This window comes from Gobio gobio (genome assembly GCF_949357685.1).
Source record: "Gobio gobio genome assembly, chromosome: 13".
NCBI classification, from domain to species: Eukaryota; Metazoa; Chordata; class Actinopteri; order Cypriniformes; family Gobionidae; genus Gobio; species Gobio gobio.
In genome coordinates this window covers 47,990,805-48,016,337 of record NC_137106.1, presented here as the reverse complement: position 1 = coordinate 48,016,337, position 25,533 = coordinate 47,990,805, and the positions used below count along the sequence as shown (strand labels likewise).

General features: G+C 40.0%; 1 protein-coding gene across 2 annotated transcripts in view; it reads right to left on the bottom strand.

Annotated features, from left to right (window-relative positions):
- The window catches only part of paplna (papilin a, proteoglycan-like sulfated glycoprotein), a 102,368-nt gene that overhangs the window by 12,840 nt on the left and 63,995 nt on the right, over nt 1-25,533 (bottom strand). For both annotated transcript variants that reach the window (XM_079832503.1, XM_079832502.1), the window contains 11 exons: nt 24,674-24,850; nt 24,422-24,572; nt 22,570-22,653; nt 19,215-19,380; nt 16,730-16,817; nt 15,186-15,306; nt 11,064-11,394; nt 5,697-5,855; nt 2,939-3,066; nt 557-629; nt 315-455 (listed from right to left, as the gene is read on the bottom strand). In XM_079832503.1, the coding sequence (XP_079688629.1) occupies nt 315-455; nt 557-629; nt 2,939-3,066; nt 5,697-5,855; nt 11,064-11,394; nt 15,186-15,306; nt 16,730-16,817; nt 19,215-19,380; nt 22,570-22,653; nt 24,422-24,572; nt 24,674-24,850 (1,619 nt within the window). The remainder of the gene's footprint in view (nt 1-314; nt 456-556; nt 630-2,938; nt 3,067-5,696; nt 5,856-11,063; nt 11,395-15,185; nt 15,307-16,729; nt 16,818-19,214; nt 19,381-22,569; nt 22,654-24,421; nt 24,573-24,673; nt 24,851-25,533) is intronic.

Genomic DNA, 25,533 nt, shown 5'->3' with positions numbered 1-25,533 from the left:
TTCACTTTTCATAAACAACGTAGCCTAGATTAAATTTAAAAATAACATTATAATATTTAAACATAAACAGGAACTTCCTGCAAATGGTCTGAAAGTACGAACCATACAGAAAATGCTTTCACACTAGAAACGAACCGAACCTTTGTTCAGTTTGATCCGGACCGAGACTACCTCTTTTCGTCAGACCAAATTTCGTCTGTTTGGTCCGGACCGTGGTACGGGGGAGGTTTCTCACCTGTAATTTTGATTCGGACCAAACTGAAAAGTCCGAAAGGGCCCTTAGAAGGTTTGAACAGAAATGCAGATGAAGATACCTGAGTGAGTTGAGCGGCTGTCCAGCTCTGCTCCAGTGAATGGTGACCGCATGCATGGCAGAGACCGGGAGCACTGAGCACTGCAGTTTGGCCGTCTGACCGGCTCGCGCCTCAACCAGTGACGAATAGTCAATGGTGAACCTGAAAAAACAAGGGCCATGATGAGTAATGCAAGTGTGAGTGACAATATGTGCTGCATCATTGCTCCAGCAGTGTGTCATATAATGACTGATGTCTTATACCTGGAAGATGAATGTGATGTGAATGATTGTGAAGTATCCACCTCTGATATGTCTGCACCATTCTGGGATGTTCCTGTATTTAGTAGTGAAAGAACAAATCTTTTGTTTTGTTGTATTGTAGGTGGTTGCTAGGTGGGTCTTACTGGCCCAAGTCAAAAGATATTATATTATCATAAGTAGAAAATGTCATCCACCCTTACGAAAAAGAAGTATACTTCAAGTTTATTTTATGAAGTATACTTAAGTAATGTTCAAGTAGTGAAATAGTGAAAATAACATATTTTCTTAGCGATAGATGATATTTACACTAAGTGCAAATAGCTGTAGATGTTATTTACTAAGTGAAATAGAATATTAAGTGAAAATAGTGATATATTCTATTTACACCATGTAAAAGTAGCAGTTCTTTGCTATTCAATATGTGTAAATAGTAATTACATGCTATTTATACTTTATTTTGACAGATACATACTATTTGCTCCTCAGTATTGTTGTACATTAACAGGATGCAATAATAACAGAGTGTAAATTATTATATTTATTAAAATTATTAAATGGAAGCTGCCTTAATGGGACAATAAAAGCCCTCCCTACACCTACCCCTAACACTAACCCTACCCAAATGCTTTTGTTATTATTAAATATTTTGTTAGGCACTTTATTTCCACTTTTAGAACATTTTCTTAATTTTTATTGAAAGTAAATGCCTTTCGGATGTGATATGTGATGGGAAAAGGGAGAAGAGCGAGCTCTGCAAAAGGCGGATTCGAACCCGGGTCGATCGCGTCAAAACCAAGATCCTTTAGCCTTATGCTTTACTGACTAGACCACTGAAGATGTTGAGATACACACGTCTTTTTTTTATCTTGTTTTTCCCAATCAGGCATTGTTAGGCAGAGCTAGTGCGAATAGCACTAGTCACTCTATTTGCACTTGGTGTAAATAGACACTCCGTATTTTTATGTAGTAAGTATGCTAATGTCAATGTACTAGTAGTAAACTTGTAAGTGTACTATTTCAATACTGCTTGGGACTAAATTGGCCCACTTTAAGTATATAAAAGTATACATTTAAGTGTACTATGAGTGTAACAGTAGTAAACTTTAAAGTGCATAACTGCGTTTATCATTTGTACTGCATCTGTACTACAAGTGAACTTATAAGTATACTAGTAGTTTACTATTTTAATACTTGTACATTTTTAGTTTATGAATAGTATACTTTGAAGTGAACTACTAGTTTAATAGTTTTATACTGCAAGTATACTTGTAAGTTTCCTCTTCATGGGTTCCATATTTCATTCAGTAACATTAGGCAGTTTTGATTTACATGCTGTTTCACCAGTTCACACTTATATATAATTTAGATGGAGTAAAGTTAAATGCGTATTTGGCATGCCGTCCGGGGGGGGGGAGTTGTTTCTGCTTTTTCTTCTCCTGTGTTTTGATCTTTACGAGAAGAATAGCGCCCCCCTACATTATAACAGTGAAAACATTTAGCTGGAGTGGCTGAATCCCAAATGGCACACTTCATATGCACTTTCGGTCTTGTGGACTTACAATGGCTGCCGCGTGCGTGTGTTCGTTAAGTCCATGAGACCGTAGCGTGTCCCATTCATCATTTTAGGTTTCACAAGGGTGCTTGCAAGCGCTCCCTTTGTGGCCATTATGCGCCCTCGATGTGCACTTCAACGAGCTACACAGAGGACTTTAGCCGGAAGTCAAAGCGCCATTACGTCACGAAAGTGCGGGTTTAGCGTGCCATTTGGGATCCAGCCAGTAAAGTAGATTTGAAGTAAATTCTTATGTGCACTAAGTGGACTCATTCATTCATTTTATTCATTGATCCTATACGACCACCAGTGGACTAGCCTACACAAACATTAAGATACTCAGAATTAGGAACAAATCGACTTTCTTTATAAATCTATATTTTCAAGTTTATAAGACTATGTGAAAATGTATATTTAATAGGCAAATGCATCAAAAGAGTAAACACAACTACAACAGTTTACTTAAAATACTTAATTATACTTTTAAGTTTATCTCAATCAAAAGTTCAAGTACAAGTATAGACCAAATACTTAGACCTCTCTGTCAGTATACGTCAAGTATACTTAAGTGCAATTTGAGACGTTCATAAAAAGTAGAATGTATGTATACTTTCTTATATTCAGTTTAAAAGAAGTATACTAATAGCACACTTGAATAAACTTCTTTTTCGTAAGGGCAGACAAGAAAGTAGTAAGAAAAAAGCTAAGAAAATGTTTAATAGGTCAAGGGTCTGTTTAAATCATTAACCCTGAATGCAATCAATAGTAACAGTGATGGTTGCAAGCATCGAATGATTAGTAAGTACATAAACAGATAGGATAGAGCTAACCTGAGACAGACAGGTAAATGTAGCGGTGATCTCTCTCACTGTCTTTTGTGGCCACACACAGAAACCAGCCAGAGTCCTGCAATGTGATGGGACCCACCAGCAGAGAGCCACCTGACTGCTGCTGATGCCTACATTATTAATTAAGAGTTAGACAAAAAGTGCACACATCCAGCAAGTAAGAAGCTCAATGAGGAGAAGCTTAACCCAAAAAAAAAAAAAACACAAAAAGGGAAAAGTTGGCACACCACAGGGCCATAATAATTTTCTGCAATAAGCAGTTCATTGATAGATATGGTTACTGGGCGGGGTTGATATACACTGACCACCTTCCTAATATTGTGTTGGTCCCCCTTTTGCTGCCAAAACAGCCCTGACCCGTTGGTGCTAAAGGTGTGCTGTGGTATCTGGCACCAAGATGATAGCAGCAGATCCTTTAAGTCCTGTAAGTTGTGAGGTGGGGCCTCCATGGATCGGACTTGTTTGTTCAGCACATCCCACAGATGCTTGATTGGATTGAGATCTGGGAAATTTGGAGGCCAAGTCAACACCTCAAACTCGTGCTCCTCAAACCATTCCTGAAGCATTTGTGCTTTGTGGCGGCGCATTATCTGCTGAAAGAGCCACAGCCACCAGGGAATACCGTTTCCATGAAAGGCTATACATGGTCTCAACAATGCTTAGGTAGGTGGGACGTGTCAAAGTCACATCCACATGGATGGCAGGACCCAAGGTTTCCCAGCAGAACATTGCCCAAAGCATCACTGCCTCCGCCGCCACGCCTTCTTCCCATAATGCACCTGGTGCCATGTGTTCCCCAGGTAAGCCACGCACACACACCCGGCCATCCACGTGATCATCAGACCAGGCCACCTTCTTCCATTGCTCCGTGGTCCAGTTCTGATGCTCACGTGCCACTGTTGGTGTTTTCGGTGATGGACAGGGGTCAGCATGGGCACTGGTCAGCGGCTATGCCGCCCCATACACAACAAACTGAGATGCATCGTCTCCCCACGTGCATCAATGAGCCTTGGCTGCCCATGACCCTGCCGCCGGTTCACCACTGTTAGATGCCATTGATATTATTATTGTTCTACATGGATATTTATTGTATGTTTGTTGAGGTCATGTGGTCTGTCATGTGATGTAATACTCTGATGTATATAGGGGTCTACTTAGGAATGGTTTTATTGTCTGATGAAGAACCATATGTCTCTTTTAGTGAGAACGTGCAATAAATATTTTTTCTCTTTATGGAGATGTGGTTTGCCAGCTTTTGTCTTTTTGTAAATCATGAATTACTCATCAAAACATCTGACTTAACTAAAGACACAGTAAAGGAACAGTTCAACCAAAAGTGAAAAAGCTACTACAGGTTTGTGTGTAGTTGAGCTACAGTCTTTACCTTTCTAAAAAGTGAGCATGACACAAAAGCTATGTTTACATGCACTAATTTCCGTCATTCCGAATCAATCCCATCTGATTTCAGATTCTGAAAGTTCTGTTTTTATAAACATTGTAATAGGACTCAGATATTCAATTACATGTGCATTTAAAAAAAACATTCAAAATTTTCAAAACCAGAGAAAGCCACCTTGCTAATATCTGTCTCAGTGGTACTTAAAGCCACAATATGTAATTTTTCACCACTAGATGTCGCTTTTTCAAAACAAAGGCATAGCTTGATGGCTCCTTGATTTGCCGTAGCTTTTATTCTGCCACAGTCACCGCTTACGCTTCTGCTCAAGCGTGTGTGGGAACGCATCGCTTTTTTATCATATAACACACATTTGAGTGTGTTAAAGTGATGTTATAATGCTACTCTGTGCGTTCGCTCGCCTGCTATGAGACACTTGTTCACACTGCAGTGAGAGAGATCATATTAGGCGGTAAAACATGATACTCGCGTTAAATCAACAGATTTAAACAATAAGACTAACTGTGTTGAGCTGGAGAACAATCATTCGTTTCTGTCCATGAATGATCCAAACTGTTGCTCGCGGGTAAGTCATTGATAGGCGACGCACACACACGGTCCGTATCCTGGTTAAAATGGCTTATTTCTCTGGATTTAAACATTCTTGGAAACATTTGGGATAATGCAAGTACACAAGTCAACAAAATATATAACACTGTTCTAGTGGTTGTTGGATATTTTAATCCAAAAATCTTACATATTGTGCCTTTAAAATAAATAATAATATCTTGGATCAAATGGGTTTGGCTGACAAAAAAGTTTGGGAATCTAATAACCATTTGTCCAGATTTTCAGAAACAGTAGTGGAGGTCACTGGATATGAAGACAGTATTTCACAGTTATACATCATAATATGTAATCATCTAATCAATAAAAAGTAATTGTAATCTGATTATGAGTATTTTAAAACTTAATATATTCTAATTGCAAGTACTTAACTTTTGGAAATCTGATTATGTGAATCCAGATTACATGTGTAATCATTCATATCATACACCAAGTATACATTCCATAGAGAAAAGGTTCAATAGGGTTCTATATAGAATCCTGGAGGTTCTTGATTCAATGTTATGCTAGCAGAAATGTCTTAAATGATTGCTTAAATCTTTCATGTTCAATGAATTCATAAAATTCAATCAAATTAAAATCAAATCAATTAATTAAAATTGTCCTGTGATGGGACCCCGAGAATATATGAAGCATCTGACAGAACCATTTAAGGTTCCATATAGAACCTTTACTTTTTAAGAGTGTAGAAGGATATAAAATGCTGGAGGTACTCACCTGGCGGGGTCAACTGGGACACCGTCGCGTCTCCACTCCACAAGCACAGTGGAGGAGGGCCGTGGGGTCACCCTGCAGGGCAACACTACCTGCTGACCAACCAACCCCTCCACCATGGAGGGTTCCGACTTGTCTATACTCACACCTAAAGCTGTCAAGCTGAAGCAAAGGAGTACAGAGAGCAAGAGGAAATAGACACAGAAACAGAATGGAGGGGGAAAAGACAGAAGGGATGGGGTAGAGACAGACAGACATGCCAAAAGAAAGAAAGAAAGAAAGAAAGAAAGAAAGAAAGAAAGAAAGAAAGAAAGAAAGAAAGAAAGAAAGAAAGAAAGAAAGAAAGAAAGAAAGAAAGAAAGAAAGAAAGAAAGAAAGAAAGAAAGAAAGAAAGAAGAGAACAAAAATGACTTTATGCTGTACTATTGGGATCAGCAAAGCATGTGTTGCAGTCACCACAGCAAGCATAAAGATCAGCCTTGACCGGCTACAGCTGAAATACAGGATCCCAAAAGAACAACCCCAGCCCAACATGCTTGACAATTCAATCAAAAGAGACCACAGGAAGAGGCTGGAGAACACGTTTCTAACCTATTCAGACATAAACATTTTTGTTTACTGCAGCACTCTAATGCAATCTCTCAGATAGGCATGTTAAGTGTCTTCAATTAAGGGTATGTTTATACAACAAAGATGCGACGACTTCGGATGAGACGTTAAACCGAGGTCCTGACTCTCTGTGGTCATTAAAAATCCCAGGATGTCCTTTGGAAAAAGAGTAGGGGTGTAACCCCGGCATTATGGCCAAATTTGCCCATTGGCCTCTGTCCATAATGGCCTCCTAATAATCCCCATATACTGATTATCTCTTCACCAATAAGATGGTGTCGTTGAGGCACAATATGGCTGCTGTCGCATCATCCAGGTGGTGATAGACATTGGTGGTGGTTGAGAAGATTCCCCTTTTCCATGTAAAGCGCTTTGAGTGCCAAGAAAAGCGCTATATAAATGTAACAAATCATTATTATTATTACAAAAAATGGAAAAGCGTTTCCTTTGCTTTTTTCACGTACAGACAACAACATTGTCAAAACGATCCCCGTTCACAAGGAAGGCGATTTTCCTTTGTAAAGAAACACTATGGCTGAATCCTAAATCTCCCCCTAAACCTTCAATAGCTATTCCCTACATTAGTCCACTAATAGAGTTCACGAGTCAATTCAGACAGCCGTTGAGCGTACATCAGCTGTATACTCGTTATTGTGGTGCATTGTGGGATAGAACGAGTGCACTCGATAACGTCCACTATAGTTTCGGACACCCCTACGTCACAGTTTTCTCCATGTAGTTTACATGGGGACGATAATGGTATTGTTTTCAAGAAATTGCACTTTGAAACCTGTTTTCAAAAGTTGCCCCTGTAACAGGACCCTGAAATGCAGTTGTTGTGTAAAGCCGTGTTTCCACCGCAGGAACTTTCCCCAGGAACTAGGAACTATGGGTTGGTACTCGGTGTGTTTCGACCGCAGGGTCTAAATGAAGTTCCAGGTAAATATTTCCCCCTCCGAAAGTCCCTGCTTGCGAACTTTAGGGGGTGGGACTTGGGCGCTGAACATGCTGATTGGTTGAGCTCATGCAGCATTTTATTTCAACCTGCATTTTTAAAAGTCTTTTGCGAGGATCGTTCTGCGTTCAGCAAATGTCGGTCTTGCTCTTTCTGTGCGATGGCGCGCGTTCGTCTGAGCTATCTCACGGTCAATGTCTGTAATAGCTGATAATAACATACGTTGTCTCATTTTAAATCTAGCTTTACAAGCTTTCAGAATACGCTTTAGTATCAGTGCTCGTCTCTTTTCCGCAGTTTTGTTAATTACCTCTTTAGTAAACCAATACATAACCAGCAAAAGCAGCACAGCTTGAATCTCAGTCGCGCGCAGTCCCACGTCTCTGGACTAATTTGCCTAATCTTCTCGGTACTTTAGACCTCAGTGGAGACGCAGACAGTAGCAGGTCTCTGTGAAAAAAAGTTCCTGTAAAAAAAGTTCCTGGTACAAATTGTTCCGGGTCATTTCGGTGGAAATGGGGCTAAAATGAATAACCAAAAATAACTGTATTGTGAAAATGGCCCCTAAATCTTCTGTCCTTACAAAAATTTTTTTTTTTTACACAAATAGAGTGACAGCAAAACTGTGACAAAACATTAAGTCCAATATTGTATCTTTGTGCCTTGTTTCATTTACCGTATATTGCTTACTGTAGTATGTTTAAACATTAGGAATATTTCCCAATGGCAATCAGAAAAGGAAATTAAGGTTTTGAAAGCCTGGGTAAGGTCTTTAGCAAGTTGCATCAAGTTTTAACCTCTCAGGATGAGATGGTCAGAAACAACGAGTGATTGTTTGAAGCATTTGACCACTTCACCAACAGCCTTTGTGAAAGCAATAGTGTTGCCTTCTGGAAGTGCCCTTCAAGTACATAAACATGATGACTAGAATTCCTTACTTTATTACTTGATACTTAATTATATTTAGGACTTGGAGCCAGATTTACTAATAGCTTGCTTCAGCTCAAACCCTCTTTTAGTGTTAAAAAACTGCAAAATTAGCGCTGAAAAGGTGTGAACAGGGTTATTTTGCAGCTGATCTTATTGCATATGTATTTGTAGGAGTTTCCCTTTCAGACGCAGTATTTATGGGAGGAGAGTATTTAAATGAATCATGCGAGGTGATTTACTAAGGTTTGTGCTCATCAGTTTACTGGTGTTTGAGACATTATTTACCGCCCAATAAAAGCACATCTTAAACCAGACGCTAATTTGCGCTGCTCTTGGTAGATTGTGTTGGTCATTATGGAAATGATCCAGCTGCGTCTGTGTTTAGTAAATCTGGCTCATAGTGTTAGTATTAGGATGAGGAAATCAAGAATGCAGTCAAAAGTTCAGCATGTATTGTTGGCTCTGGAACATTCAGAGAGAAGAGGTCGATGATCATGTTGATCAGGCCCCAACATCAGCCCTAAATCTGATTGGTTGATTGGAATTTTGTTCCAGGACCAACAAGGACGTTCGATGAACACTTGGCGAAATCACAGCAAGCATAAAGGCCCCGATATACTCTAAGCGAAATCGAAAAATTAACTGGTGTGAGGTCTAAATAAGATTCGTTCGGAGTTCGCAGCCTGCCAAAGTGAACTTCCTGGAAAGGTGCGCTTTGGCTGGTAAACACCTTTTTTATGTTAATGGTGGGTGTGGTTCAGACGCGCTACATCTTTTGACGCTCAAATCTTTGGTTAATTTCTTTTGTTCTGTCTATCGAGGTCAGATTCAAGTAACAAAAAAATGAACACACAGGAGAGCTGCTTTATAGAAGAAACTGAAGTTTTACTACTAATCTAAAATGACACTGATTTTACATGTTTAACACTGTAAAGCTTCTTCTTTAAAGGAACATGCCGACTTTTTGGGACTTTAGCTTATTCACCGTATCCCCCAAGTCCATACACACCAGTTTCATCTTTGTGCATGCCATAACTCTGTCTGACGCACCCACCGCTAGCCTAGCTTAGCACAAAGACTGGAGATAAACGGCTCCAGCAAGCCTACTGCTCAATAAGTGACAAAATAACACCAACATTTTCCTATTTACATGCTGTGATGTGTATAGGCTAACTTCCGTCAACATAACCAATGTGACAACCTGCTTAAACAGAGAGCGCTGGGGACTATTTTCAGGTGCTGTGTAATATCATTGCGGCGCTGCACCAATGGTATGGCAGCAAAGCTCTTGATTATTACGCAGGAATGAGAGTATAGTTCCTGCCATATCGGCCTAGAAAATCACAACTTTTCATTTTCCGTCAGTCTTAGTACACGATGTAACTACACACATCACAACATGTAAATAGGAAAATGTTGCCATTATTTTGTCACTTATTGAGCAGTAGGCTAGCTGGAGCCATTTACCTCCAGTCTTTGTGCTAAGCTAGGCTAGCGGTGGGTGCGTCAGACAGAGTTATGGCACGCACGGAAATGAGTGTGGTATGTATGGACTTATCTAACTCTGGGGGATACGGTGAATAAGCCAAAGTCTCAAAAAGTCGGCGTGTTCCTTTAGATCAATCTCTTGTATAAAGTGCTATACAATAAATGTGACGAGACGTGACTGGAGAGCTGAATTGCAGAGCTCATGCAAACATATCCACATCGCCATAATTAGATGCTTTCTGACCATTTTTATGTTTATTTTGTTATTGAGAGGAAAGAGTGCAGCAGGAATTTTAAGCTTCTTTTTACTGCTAAGCAACGAAGGAAAACTTCACCATGAGTATATCAGGGCCTTAAAGGTGAAGTGTTCTACTCTACAACATCCTGTTTCACATTTACAGTCTACTTGGATCATCCTACAGCTACATTGTAAGGGCAGGACTTGGGAGACACACACAGAGATGGTCACGGATGACTGGGACCCCACAGCAGATTTTATTAGTCACACTGTAATGAAATCATGTGCCACACACAGACCTGGGGATGGGAAGGGGAGGTAAACTAAAACCCTAAAACTAAACTAAACAAAACTAAAAGCAACAGAGAAAGGAGGTTAACAGTCTGCGTCAGGGCAAATAAGCCAGTCCCAAAAGCACAGCAATGTCCAAAACGTCACAGTGAGGGCTGTCAACTTCTATAGGTTGTGTGTGAGAGTGTATGTTGATGCAGTAGATTAGTATGATTAAGAAGCGTGAGGCAAGTCATAATACATCAAATGGCATTAAACTGCATTAAAATTGCCAGACAAATGTGTTTTAGATGATGTGTTACGAGTGTGTACACATGGTCCAAAATTAACACCACACCTGGTTTAAGTCAAACTCACTGATTGCGAGCGATTCCAATCAAAGACATGCAAACATTGAAATTGTATTGTCATACTGTACGTTTATCTAGGATGCTTCAAGTTTTTCTTTTTCTCCACTACTCCAAATGATGCCACATATATAAACACATATATTCCTCACATTAACTCACCAGAAGAAAAATATGCCTGTAAATGATGGTGTGTGGACAAAATTGAGGACAAAAGTCTGGTCATGATATTTTCATTCACCATTGGAAGATGTGGCAAGTTAATTTTGGATCCTGTGTGTACATATGCTGAATTGCTGTTAGTGAAGCAATGCTCACTATCACTACCTTTGTGCATGTAAAAAGCATATGCATTTAACACGCCTATGTAAGTCTCTGTGCATGTCCCGCAGGCTCCTCTCTTGGCTCTTGAGCAGGGTGTGAAGGGCAGACAGCAAAAGAGAACTTGCAGGGGATTGGGATTGGGCCTGGGAGAGGAGCAGAGCGATCCAGGGCAAGTCGGAGAATCTTACCTGGCAGCAGGGCTGCTCTGCTGCATGGCACTGGGGGCCAGCCGGTGAGCCCGGTGCGCGTGGGTCGCACCGCTAGAACTGAGATGGATATGTGCAGGGAAGACCCGTTCACCGTGCTGCAAGACATGCGCCTGGTCCCGCTGGCTTAGTTCCGATCTTAGGCACATCTTCTGGCATTCCTCCTCTGAGGCGAAGTTGTTGCTGTTGCCATTGCAGCCACCATACCAGAAGTGCAGGCAGCGCGAGGTAGAGCGGTCATAGTAGTAACGGGACGCCCACTGATCGCATGGCCCGACCGCATGGGGTAGATCACAAGACAGAGTATGCTGTGCTGAAGGGGCAAATGGGTAAGAGACAATACGCAATATGTCAATGTGTTAGGTGAGCAACTTTCCTCAAACACCAGTGTTGTGGTCTTGATCAGTCCAAGTCAAGACCAAGACCAGAAGAGCTGAGTATTTCATTGTCTTGGTCTTGCTCAAATCCGTTTGGACTCAACCTTCTTCTGGTCTCAAACTTGCCTCAGACTCAAATGAGCTGGTCTTGACTACAACCATTGGCGTTACCTTTTTTTTAAAAGTGAGTTGGACAGGAGTGTGTGTGTGTTGGGGGTGGAGAAGGGGGTATCAAGAGTACATTGAGTTAAATGATCGACACAGAACTCGTTTGTTGTGATAGTTTCATCTTTATATCTATTATAATCCAATATATAGTTAGTTCTGAGAGTGAAAAAAAAATACATTGATCTGCATTTAGGGCCCTATCATACACCCGGCGTAATGCGACACTAGGCGCGACGCAAGTGTTTTTTGCTAGTTTCAGCCCGACGCAGTTAGCATTTTCACGTCCAGCGCCACATTGTTTAAATAGCAAATGCACCGGCGCCCATCTGTTCACCCATGGGCGTGCTGGTCCGAAAACCAGGTGTGTTCATGAGCATTGTTGGTGCGTTGCTATTTTGAGGAACTGAAAAAGACTGCGCCATTGACGCACTATTTTTAGTGTTATTTAAAGGGTGTGTTATGCCGCGTTTCCACCGAAATTACCCGGAACAATTTGTACCAGGAACTTTTTTTACAGGAACTTCTTTCACCCCAGACCTGCAACTGTCTGCATCTCCACTGCGGTCTAAAGTACCGTGAAGATTAGGCAAATTAGTCCGGTGATGTAGGACTGCGCGCGGCTGCTCCTCCCAGTCAGCGACGGACAGTAATAATTTTTGCGCGACACTGTCTGCAACAACAATAAGTATGGAGGAGATTCAAGTTGTGCTGCTTTTGCTGGTTATGTATTGGTTTACATAAGAGGTCATTAACAAAACTGTGGAAAAGAGACGAGCACTGATACTAAAGCGTATTCTGAAAGCTCGTAAAGCTAGATTTAAAATAAGACAACGTATGTTATTATCAGCTATTACGGACATGGACCGTGCGATGGCTGAGACGAACGCACGCCATTGGACAGAAAGAGCAAGACTGATATTTACTGAACGCAGAACGAACCTCGCAAGACTTTTAAAAATGCCGGTTGAAATAAAATGCTGAGTGAACTCAACCAATCAGCATGTTCAGCGCCCAAGTCCCACCCCGAAAGTTCCCGAACTTTGAAAAAGTACCACCTCGGGAGCAGGGCCGTTCGGAGGGGGAAACATTTACCCAGAACTTCCTTTAGACCCTGGTTCCTGGGGAAAGTTCCTGCGGTGGAAACGCGGCTCAAGTACTATGCACCTATAGGCGGTGCACAACGCACGTACAGGGAGTGCAGAATTATTAGGCACGTTGATTTTCTGATCATATTTTTTTTCCAGGCACATTTGACCAATTCCAAACCACAGTAATCCTAATAACTACTATTGATTTAGTATTTAATAATGTATAAGTGATATATAATTGTTCATGAAGGCTGGAAATGAAAAACACCTTATATTCAGGTGTGCAGAATTATTAGGCATGTTTTCTTTTACAGATAAATTGAGCCAAAAAAGAGATTTAACTCAGACTGAAAAGTCAAAAAGTATTAAATGCCCATGAGAAGGATGCAATACTAATGCAATACTAGACATTGCAGTTAAGGCATGACCATTGGACAGTGAAATGCTCGTTGGGTCAGCAGGGTCAGACAAAAACATTTGGCGGAGAAAAGACACCTGTTAACTGCAAAAGAATTAAGAATTAAGGTGAAGAATTAAGGGTGAAACCATCAGGAACCCTTTAGTCTCCAGCGCCACCATTTTCCAGAGCTGCAACCTACCTGGAGTCTCCAGAAGTGCAAGGTGTCAGGATCTCAGAGACTTCAGTTAGGTAAAGAATCCTAAAAAATGACCCCCACTAGATAAGAATCATAAGCTGAAGTGTTGTAAAATACATGAAGAAGGTTTTTTTATAGGCTTTATAGGTTTTATAGGTTGAGAATGACTCTTGAAGGACCAGCACCACATCCTCTAGTACCACTGTTTGAAGAATTCTGAAGTCCGTTTTGCAGAGATGGACTAAAAATGAACTCCCAAAACGTACGGCCAGATTCTGGCAGATGAATTCTTCAAACAGTGGTACTAGAGGATGTGGTGCTGGTCCTTCAAGAGTCATTCTCAACCTATAAAACCTATAAAGCCTATAAAAAAACCTTCTTCATGTATTTTACAACACTTCAGCTTATGATTCTTATCTAGTGGGGGTCATTTTTTAGGATTCTTTACCTAACTGAAGTCTCTGAGATCCTGACACCTTGCACTTCTGGAGACTCCAGGTAGGTTGCAGCTCTGGAAAATGGTGGCGCTGGAGACTAAAGGGTTCCTGATGGTTTCACCCTTAATTCTTCACCTTAATTCTTAATTCTTTTGCAGTTAACAGGTGTCTTTTCTCCGCCACATGTTTTTGTCAGATCCTGCTGACCCAACGAGCATTTCACTGTCCAATGGTCACGCCTTAACTGCAATGTCTAGTATTGCATTAGTATTGCATCCTTCTCATGGGCATTTAATACTTTTTGACTTTTCAGTCTGAGGTAAATCTCTTTTTTGGCTCAATTTATCTGTAAAAGAAAACATGCCTAATAATTCTGCACACCTGAATATAAGGTGTTTTTCATTTCCAGCCTTCATGAACAATTATATATCACTTATACATTATTAAATACTAAATCAATAGTAGTTATTAGGATTACTGTGGTTTGGAATTGGTCAAATGTGCCTGGAAAAAAAATATGATCAGAAAATCAACGTGCCTAATAATTCTGCACTCCCTGTACACTCGGATTATTACACACACAGGGACGCACGCGCAGCAGCACACAAACAATTTTGAATATTAAAAAATAAAAGGATTCCTCTCAGGAGTAGCGTTCAGTTTTTCCGCTCTGCTAATTCCTCCATGTAAATAGCGAATCCGCCATGGTGCAAGCACTACTGGCTTTTAAAGGGAATGGGAGATGAGATGACAAAAGTGGATTAAAACATGCCCTAAATTCACCTGTGCCGTGCGCTTCAGACCATGCACTCAGATCTTTAAAATAGGGCCCTTAATGTTTGTGTGTCCTAAAAGTCTGGTGGTAGAACTTTTGTTAAGCGTGTCAAAAGTTCTGGGTTCTAACCCACCCTTGTAGTTTATTTTTTTTCCATTAAAACCAAAGATGGTCACCACTGATTGTATATCAAGAGCAGGGACATGTTTGTGTGCATTTTGTTCTGTGATTTCACCAGAACAAATAGAGAGTCTCCTAGATCGAAGCGCTAGTCTGTGTGAAGAGTTGTGGGGACAATATTGACCCTGGCAAAAAGTGGTGGAGACATGTCCCACCCGCAACTTACTCCTATGACTACAACATGGTCTCCAACACTCTGAGAACCCATTTTGATCTAAAATATCAATATCATGTGCTCAAAAATATCAATATTCACACAGGGATATTCTCAACTATACATACATTACTCCAGTAGTGTATATGACAACCATCACAGTATGCATTAATACAATAATCAAAATCAATTTAAGCTAATTTTGACACAGTGCAAAACATTTTTCTTCAGTGAGGACAACAACTACATTTGAAAGTAAACAACTAATTAACATTCGTAAAGTATTGGAAAGAGAGACGATCACGTATTGTGTCTATATTGTGACTTACTATTGGTGGGGGGGTTCGGGCAGCCCTCCCCATGAGTACCACCAGCTGCCGTCACACCGTCATAGCAGCAACCATAGGTGGATGTTTGGCAGTCTGTGGGTGCAGATGGTATGGTATCTGACTTTGTAGATAAAATACAAAAAAACAAACAAAAGAAACAGAAAGACAGAGCAAGAAATTAAGGAAAACATCTTTCAGAGGGTGTCCTGTGTACAAATTCAAATGCAAACAGCACATCAAAAAGTCTCAATAATAAGTGTAACCCGATAACAAAAGTAACTCACAGTTCCACAAAAAATTGTTTCTGAACAAAATATACATAAAGTGGTGCCAATTAACTTCATTAAAATAAGACTCTAAGAAAGAAAGAAGAAAGCTCTAAGACAAATCTTATAAACTCTATATAATGCAATTTAAGATCAAGACTGCCAAAAGAACATGATATATTTCCTCAAAATCTCCAACCAGTCAACCTTCTGAACATGTACACCAGACCACCAAATATAATTACAAAACCTTGAGGAACACACGTAGGAAGTGAAAAGTCTGTTGAAAAACTAAGCTCAGTCAGACTTGTTGGACCTCGAAAATCACTAGGCCAATCTTTTCATGAACTTGAAGGGTCAAAAATAATGTGGTGAGAACATCTTTGAGACCGTCTTAAGGAGTAGTTGTTTTGGTTGACCTGCTCTGAACACAGGGGCTGGATGGTGCTGATCTTTGGCATCGAGTCAAGCTGCTTGCTTTCTTTAAAGCAACTTTCTGCCAGCCAACTTCTCTTCCAAAGATGTATGTCATCATCCGTCTGGGAGGTTATGTTCCATTCATTGCTACACTCAAAAGTGTTCTCTGGGAGGATGATCTCATTAGTTCTGTGGCATATTATCTAGTTTCATCTAGTTCGATTTTGCATTACTCCACTGAATTTACACCCTTATGGTTTCCCGGGGGTGGTATCTGGAAGCTCATTGCAACCACTTCCTGTATGGGCCTGCAGAGGATATTCTGGAGAAGGTTTACACCCATGACTTTCCAACGCAATGATGACTTCTTAAGGGCCACCTTGGATTTTACTTGAAAAACCTGCAGAGTTTACTACCAACACACCAGCCTTGAAGTTTGTAGTGACCTTGAAGACCTTGATGAGCTTGCTCAGGTGTTTTTTATTGTGACTGGAGCTAAACTCTGCTCAAAATCAGCCTTTAAGATGGCTGGCTTTGTGTTGTCGCAATTGCTTATTAGGGGCCTCTTGGGGACAAGGAGCCCTCCTCGTTCTCTCCTAATACTGATCCTGTGCATAACTCCAATCTGAATATTCCAGACTTTTCAAGGGCTCTCTCTCTCCTTGGGGCCCTGGTAATCAGTACTGGTTTACCCCCAGTCTGACACCCCTGCTTACTGTAATGAAAACTGAAGGAGCTTCTTAGTACAATTGCTAAATGGAAACAAAATGGAACAGGCAATAACTGGACAGGAACATAGTGACTTTAACACTGGTCTGGATCATTCCAGCCCAATTTTATGTCCGCAAATGGAACACTCACTGTTGGAGTCCAGTGTGGCCAGGAATCTGGACAGCCCTCCTTGTTGGGGCCTTGGGCTATGGTCACACCATCATGACAACAGCCGTACCTGAGAGAAGTGTTCATATGCATTTGCATTACATTTCTGGTAAAACACATAGTTGTAAGCAGGGCTTAAAAAGGAAAAAAATATCAATCGGTTCACTCCGAGCAGAAACGATATTATAGCGTTTCCGTTTTTGCGTTCCTCAATAAACATTACTGTTCCGAAAACGGTTTGATATGAAAAAATACCGGTTAATAACGTTATTTTAATTAAGCCTATACTTTAAACAAATTTGTATAAATAGACTTATTTTCACTCAATAATAATATAACACATGAGGCCCTATCTTGCACCCAGTGCAATTGACTTTGTACACCGACGCATGTGTCATTCCTATTTTGCACCCGCGCAAAGCGCGCTTTTCCCTCCACAGAAGCACGTCGCTAAACTAGTGAATGAACTTGCGCTCCCTGGGCGGTTCAGCGCAAAAAAGGAGGCGTGTTCCGGCGCAAACAATCCCTGGTGCTATTTTGCTGTTCCATTAAACAATTGCGCCACTGACCAGAAAAAACCTAGTCTAAAGTCAGTGGCGCGCTGCGCGTTGTTCATTATGCTATTTTAAGGGCGCATGCTTGACCATAATGTATAGCGTGCACAACGCGCATACACTTTGCTCATGTAATCTACACAGATGCAACAGTTATTTTTGCAAATCATAAATTGTTACACTAAAAAAATATTAACACATGAGATGACGGAAATCATTGTGGTGTGCCACGAAGATGTGAAAAAATAGGCATAAATCTAGCTTACAAATGATTCAGGCTAATTGTAATAATTAAGGATAAGACCTGTTTGCCCAATAGTGGCAAGACAATATGTATATAAGGACATCTGACAAATTGGTTTGTCCGTCAAGAACCAGGAAAAAAAATCGACTGAAAAACTGAAAAAACTGAAAGACTGAAAAAAAAAAAGACTGTGAAATCACCTTTACCATAATGTACAACATTACAACTTCACTTCTCTGTCTTTCACTGCTCTTACAAGCACATCAGTCTCCTCGGCTGTGAACCGCTCCTGGCGTGCGCCTGGTAAATACGCCATAATAATAGCAATCCATAATGGAACTTGCGCACCTGCTTTTAAAGGGAATGTTGGATGACGCTCTGATTGGTTTATTCACGTTACGCCCAAACCACACCTATGAATAATGAAGCTACTTCAGACCAACCCATTTTAGATTTGCGCCGGGCGCAAGAGCCATTTATCCCGCCGGGAAAATAGCAACAGCGCCGAGACCCGCCCACAAAGTTACTTGCGCTTCGCGCTTTGACACTTGCGTTTCAGATCGTTAAAATAGGGCCCCATGGTAATTAAACTTGAATATTTATTTAATAACATTTTTAAAACCAGAAATACATGGATTAATTACAAGGCATAAACAGCGGACCTGTTTTAATGGAGCGTTAGACAATCGAAAGTGGCCTCTAATGCCTAATTATTTTCAGAAGAGTGATAACATTCTTTGTACATAACTTTTTTTCAACACGACTTGTTTTAAAAAATGCATGAATAAAGAATAAATAAACTGGATAACCATTGCTCTTTTAATGCACCGTCAACTGGTAATTTCAAAGCAAACACTGCGCAACACGTTCTTGCATCACATAATCAAATTCAGTCAGCTAATAAAGCTTGATCATTTAATGCAATATAACATACCATTTAATACGAAGCATCAACCGTCTATAGAAAACATTGACCTGTCCTGTATTGGCAATCTGAAAGACTATAGGAAAAATGTTTGATAGATGCTAGTAACCTACTTGGACAGGCTTAAACAAAATCCATAAACTAAATCAGCCTAAATCAGACTATTTGAGTTTAAAGTCCGTTCTGCTTATTTAAACGTTCGAAAAGAATGTCCTCCAATACCTGCACATTCATTGTAGACCTCAGCAGGGAAAGAAATGTACTTGAGGCATGAAAATGCGTGCGCTCTACACTGACTTGCGTTACCGGTAGATTCATAGATGATGGTGCGCGGGCATTTCACTCACGCTTGATCCGTCAACGTCACATGCTGTTCATGATTGGTCACTGCAAAATTAAAATATTAAAGAGAACGATAAACTAACGTTATTAACCGGTTAATGGTCATTTCAAATTAACGTTTCTGTTCAGAACGATTCAAATTGATTTTGATTTCGTTTCCGTTTTTGTTCCTCTTAAAATTTCGTTCGTTTCCGGTTTTCGTTTTCGTTCCTTGAACCGGTTCAGAGCCCTGGTTGTAAGGTACGAAAGTCACATTATTTCATGTAGGACAATAAGCATTGTGCCTCAAATATTGTTAAGGATTGGGATTATATTGAGAAACCAGCCTTTTTTGTGTGTTTTAGACATATAAATGTATCTCAAATTAGTGTCTGAAATAAACTCATCCAAGTCCTCGTGTACCTGCTCCATGTGCATGATTCTAGGCCATGGTCCTGGGGACAGCCTTGGCGCTGTGGTCCACTGGCTGGGGTACTTCCATCAGGACAGCAGCCATAGTGAGTCTGGCTACAGTGAGGGGTGAGAGTTGAGCCATGAGGATTGTGGACTGCATTGTTTTGAGGAGTTTCTGTTGTGTTAGATAATAAAAAATAACAAGCACCTTATTAAATGTTTCCTGCAGACAAAGAGCTTCTTCATAAAAACGAAAAGTGTTTGATTAAATGTATGGGTCACATCTTTTAAACACCACGTTATTACCCTAAACGAATTTGATCAGATCTGTCAAATTTTATAATTAGGAAAACCTAATGTCTTAACCCAATGATATGTACTTTTGTGTCAGGGTTCTTTCACTTTGGTCTGGTTAATTCTTGTTTGGTGAGCTGAAACTCCTACTGTTTTGTCATTGTGTGCGTGCGGTTCCGAGTTTGCTCGTGGCATATACTTATTTGTCACCATAATATGTTGTATGTGCAGAGTGTGGTGTTACAACATATCCTGACACTTCTGTCTAATTCGGTTTTGGTTCAGTGTCAGGGTTCGGACATTCAATCTCCATGTTTTGTCTCTTGTTGACAGCCCACGTGTTGAGTGTTCATTCACTCATCATGTCTCATGTGTTTTGTAGAGCGCCTGGATTATGTTTTCATTGGCCAGGTGTTCTTGTGTAATAGTTTTCTATGTAGTACGCGCAGTGGTTAAAGTGGGATTTGGCAGGGAATTTTGTGTAGGTGCAACAGGGAAAAATCACTCACAATACTTATTTACTTGATATTTTAATGGTTTTATTTTGGTCTATCTACATCTATTCTACACTGAGTGATGACGATACTATGTTAAAATTGCAGACCACCACAATATGGGACACAACCTTGTTTTTCATAATGTAAATTCAAACATAAATAAAAATGGAAAGTCCGAAACTGATTAAAATTTAACACACCAAAATGGCTGGACACAACTACAACAGAAATAAATCACAACCTAGATAGACCTGTTGCAGAGTCAAATGTCAAAATGCAGAATCAAAAGTTTTGCGGTATCATAAAATATAAGAAACAAAAACAACGTATGATGGTCCAAATATTGTGGCTATTCTCACATCCAGTCAAAGTAGCTCCCAGATTGACTGATACTGTGACTTGATTTGTCCTTTTAACTCCACAGGCCTGTATTAAGAACACATAGGGCCCTGGGGCCAGATATTAGCCGATTTTGGTGCCACAACGTTTTCTACCACAAAAATAATTCGTTTAAAAAAAATAATAAAAAAAACGTCAAAGTACAGAGATACAATAAGTATATTCTGTCTGAGTATTCAATTTTAATAATAAGTACTATATATAAATATGCCAGGCTGCAACACATTAACTCCAGGTATGAGGTCAAAGCAAACAGGTTTCCAGAAACAGCAACAACTTTCGAGCATACACAACTGCCTTAAGGAGTTAAAACCAGTGAGATCCCAAATTTGAGCTATTTAGGGGAACTCGGGGGTCATGGTTTCCCAAGAAAATTTTGATTTCTCTGATCTATATATGTGCATTTTAAGATGGTTGAGGCAAATAAAAAAAGATTAGTAAATAGTCTTTAAAACCATGTTAGTGGGCAGTAGATTATCCGTCATACCTGCTCTCTCCTCATTTCATGTTTAATGTTTAATAAATTAATTCACACTATTTACATACACATTCATTATCTTATGCCTAATCTGATGGAATTATTTTGCAACATTTATTATATACAAAAATACAGAGGTCTGGACCACGGCGACCTCATAGCTGGCTACGGCCATGTCATGATTACAGTCATGTAGGCAGTTTACCTCAACACTTCCGTTTACATGGTCGGCGCTATTCAGTTTTGTTCAGCTAGTTTCGCCACAGAGCCTTTACTGTACACATGATGCTGTGCTTGTATTCAAATGGATAATGCGACTGCCTGGCGCTCATTATCACTTCAATAGAGCGGCGAAAGTGGTGAATGAGTTTGTCAACTGTGCGTGAGACGATCCAGCTGATCTCGCGCTGCGACTGCTGGAACTATTCATTTATTAATTTATCTGAGGTGCCGGAATGCAGGACCATTCTGGCCCACTTTAACCCCGGAGTATGCCGTTGTGCTTTCTTGTGCTGTTCTGCGTTTGTTTGAGCACATGGCTTGTGTTCACTGGCCATGTGCTGTTGTTTTGTCAGGTTTGGTGTGAGCACATGGCTTGTCATGTTTGTTTCTATGTGCCATGTGCTCAGTCCTGTCTATTGTCTTAACCCTGCCCTTCTTGCTACCTGAATATATTTATTTGCCCCACCGGCTCTCCCTTGTTGCCCTCCTCATTTCTTTCTTTCTTTATTCTCCCTGTGAGCTCAGTCCTGTGCCAGAACGTTGGCTAAAGGCAAGCTCAGACTACACGACTTTTGGCTGGATTTTGCTGTTGCAGACAGATTTCAAAGGTCTGCGAAAAAAAAACCTGGATTGCGATCCTCGAAGGATGCTCAACTCAAGGTCTGTGGACAGGTGATCGTCTTTCTTGGCACATAAATTGTGTGGAGATAATTGCTGTCTTTCTAGCTTTCTGAAACACTTCCTCCCAGGCATGAGGGGCCAGCCTGTGCTTGTCCAGAGAGAAAACACATCTGAGGTCTCCTACATAAACCATCAGGGAGGTCTGCGGTTGTGCACACTTTACAAACTAGCACCAGATCCTACTGAGGAATGGGCTGAAGGCTATACCCTGAGGTGGTGGAGTTAAAGGGTTAGTTCACCCAAAAATGAAAATTCTGTCATTAATTCCTCACCCTCATGTCGTTCCAGACCTTTGTTCATCTTCAGAACACAAATGAAGATATTTCTGATGAAATCCGGGGTCTCTCTGACCTCTCCATAGACAGCAATGAATTGAATCACTTTCAAGGTCCAGAAAGGTAGTAAAGACATCGTTAAAATAGTCCATGTGGCACCAGTGGTTCAACCTTAATTTTATGAAGCGATGAGAATAGTTTTGTGTGCAAAAACAAACAAAAATAATTTTTTTCAATAATTTCGTTCTGGCCTGTGCCAGTCTCCTACGCAGTTTTACTAAGAGTCTTAGACTTTGCTGAAAGTTGCTTTTAGCTTATTTTATGAATAGCTCCTACTCTTAAACAAGTCCAACTTTTTTACTAAGAATTTGTTGACACTTAAGTTAAAGCATAAGCCTATTCTCAAGAGCATTTTTGAGACGTTTTATACATCCGGTCCCAGATCAAGATCATCCTAACAATGAGACAAAAGTATGCCATGTATGGGTGGAAAGATGCCAACTATTTCAGAAACAAACCTGGTGAGGGATCCTCAAGGACATACGGCAGGAAGCCATGAACGGTGTTATCGTGACCTGTTGGGTCCTGCATGCTGGGCACCTCTGTTCATACCAATGTAAGAGAGAGAGAGAGAGAGAGAGAGAGAGAGAGAGAGAGAGAGAGAGAGAGAGAGAGAGAGAGAGAGAGAGAGAGAGAGAGAGAGAGAGAGAGAGAGATTAATAGATAATCTGAAACAAACCCATTTAAACACTTGAGAGTTCTGTACATCTCTTTTGAAAGAAGGCTCTTCCGCTGACCAAGGTTGCATTTACTTAATCAAAAATACAATAAAACAAGCAGCGATGAAAGGGCCCTCGCACCCGGGCCACCGCCACACGATGGCCTCAGGAAAACAGCGAATAGTGAGCAAGATGCATTTAAGCGGGTAAATATAGGAGAAATACAGCAAAGTCATTTGGATGTGCCACACTTCCTTCTGCCAGCAGGTGGTGCTTTGACTGTAACTGAATATTGCCATGTAGATGTCTTCAGGCCACAACTTCCTCTTTTGTGGTGTTAATCACATACATTAGCACTTAGCCAAGTTTTGCTTGATTTAATGTGTTTCTAGCATGTTTTGGGACTTTCTGGGAGCAAATTATAGTGTACAGCATGCCATTTCCTGTTGCCAGCAGGTGACCCTATGACTAACTGAATATTGGCATGTAGATGTCTTCAGGCCAGGACTCTTATCAAACTTGTGCAGATTGGGGCAGATCGGACATTGTATGCCTGAGTTACAACAACTTCCTGTTTCATGGCAAAATATCAGATTTTGTCAGGCCGCCACGGACACACCCTTCAGCGAAAACTCAAGATCTTCACAATTTAACATCACCAAGGCCTTAAGATTAGACTGACCAAATATGATGTTGATCTGATTAAATCTCAAGGAGGAGTTTGTTAAAGTACAACGTCTGGAAATGGCAAAAAGTGCAAAAAATTTGCAGAGAAAATTCAAAATATCTGATTTCCTGTTGGTTTTCAGATTTTGCTTCCAGAGACTTTTTTGTAGGTATTGGGCTGTTACATGTGTCTACCGAATTTCATACTTGACATGAAATGTAGCGCGAATGGCGCTTAATTGAAATTTTGTAGGTGGTGATATCAAGCTATTTTGCATTATGTAGATTTTCACCACTTCTGATGCGTGTGCAAAGTTTAATGAGTTTTCGAGCATGTTCAGGCCCTCAAAAATGCGATTAATTTCAGAGAATAATAATAATAGACAGAGCAATTCCAATAGGGTCCTCACACCATCAGTGCTCGGGCCCTAAATAGTAATATTATGAAATATTATTACAATTTAAAATAACTGTTTTCTATGTGAATATATTGTATAATGTAATTTATTTCTGTGACCAAAGCTGAATTTTCAGCATCATTACTTCAGTCTTCAGTGTCACATGATCCTTCTGAAATCATTCTGTAAGAATCATCAAACTCTAAAGAAGTCAGTAAACATTTTTTTGTGATGATGTATCGTGTTTGTTGAGACTGTTATGCAGTAATTTAGAAACTAAACAAAAAATATACCCAGAAGTGAGTGAAACGTGACAAAATATCCAAAAACCTCCCTTTGGGGATGTCCTCATTTGTAAAACTTTTTTTTCTTCTTAAATTGTAAAAATGCTGAAAGGTTTCTATTAGGGTTAGTTTATAGTATTTATAACTACCAGTACAGAAAAACAACAGAAGTCTATGCAATGTCCCCATTTAGATAGCCAAGTAAACATTTGTCAGTTACCATGAATGGAAATGTGGGGAGCATATATAAGGCTCAAATGAATGTGCGGATGCGCATGTGTGATGTGGAGAGGTGTTGTGTACCCTGAGGCCTGTAACAAGGCTGGGCGTTGCAGCTTTCAACGGTAGGAGGTTTGGGATTGGCCTGGCACTCCTCTACCCTGTAGAGGTTCCTCTGTCTGTCTGAACAGATCACCTGCCGTTCCCGAAGCCCCGAGCCACAGCTCTTAGAGCACTTGAGAGAGAGCAGGTAAGGTTATGTTATATATAATCAAGAGGGAGGGAGTATGCATTACCAAAGGTTGGTCTGTACATAAGGTGTGGGTTATTGCTCACCAGGCCCCAGTCTCCTATATGCCAGCCAATGGGGCTCCTGCAGACGGGCATCTCACAGTCCTGTGTCTTGGGTGGCTTTGGTTGAGTCCCACATGCATAGTCTTCCAGAGAAGCTCCGTCTGAACCCACACACACTACATCTCGCATCTGTTTCCCAGAGCCGCATGATACCGAACACTACACAAACATCAACAAGTTTGAATTTGAAGCAATGGAACACTAGCAATGTTTTTTGTAATTCTAATTTCTCCCAAAAATCAAAAGGAAAACAAAAATATGTTTTGCATAAAGAAAATCAGGCCAACTTAAGAACCATTGTGACATTAATTTTTAATAACAATTAAGCACATTTTCATTCAATTGTTATGGTAACACTTTACAATGAGGTCCCATTAGATAATGCATTAACTAATATTAACTATTAACGAGCACTTCATTTGTTACAGTATTTATTCATCTTTGTTAAAGTTAGTTAATAAAAATACAACTGTTCATTGTAAGTTCATGTCAGCTCAGGTCCATTACATAATATTAACAGATAACATTTTTGATTTTAATATTGTATTAGTAAATGTTAATTAACATTAACTGAGATTAATAAATGTTGTAAATAAATATATATATACATACAGAAGGCAAAAAAAGTATTTAGTCAGCCACCAATTGTGCAAGTTATCCCACTTAAAACGATGAGAGAGGCCTGTAATTTTCATATATGTGTATGTATATGTATATATATATATATATATATATATATATATATATATATATATATATATATATATATATATATATATATATATATATATATATATATATATATATATATATATATATATATATATATATATATATATATA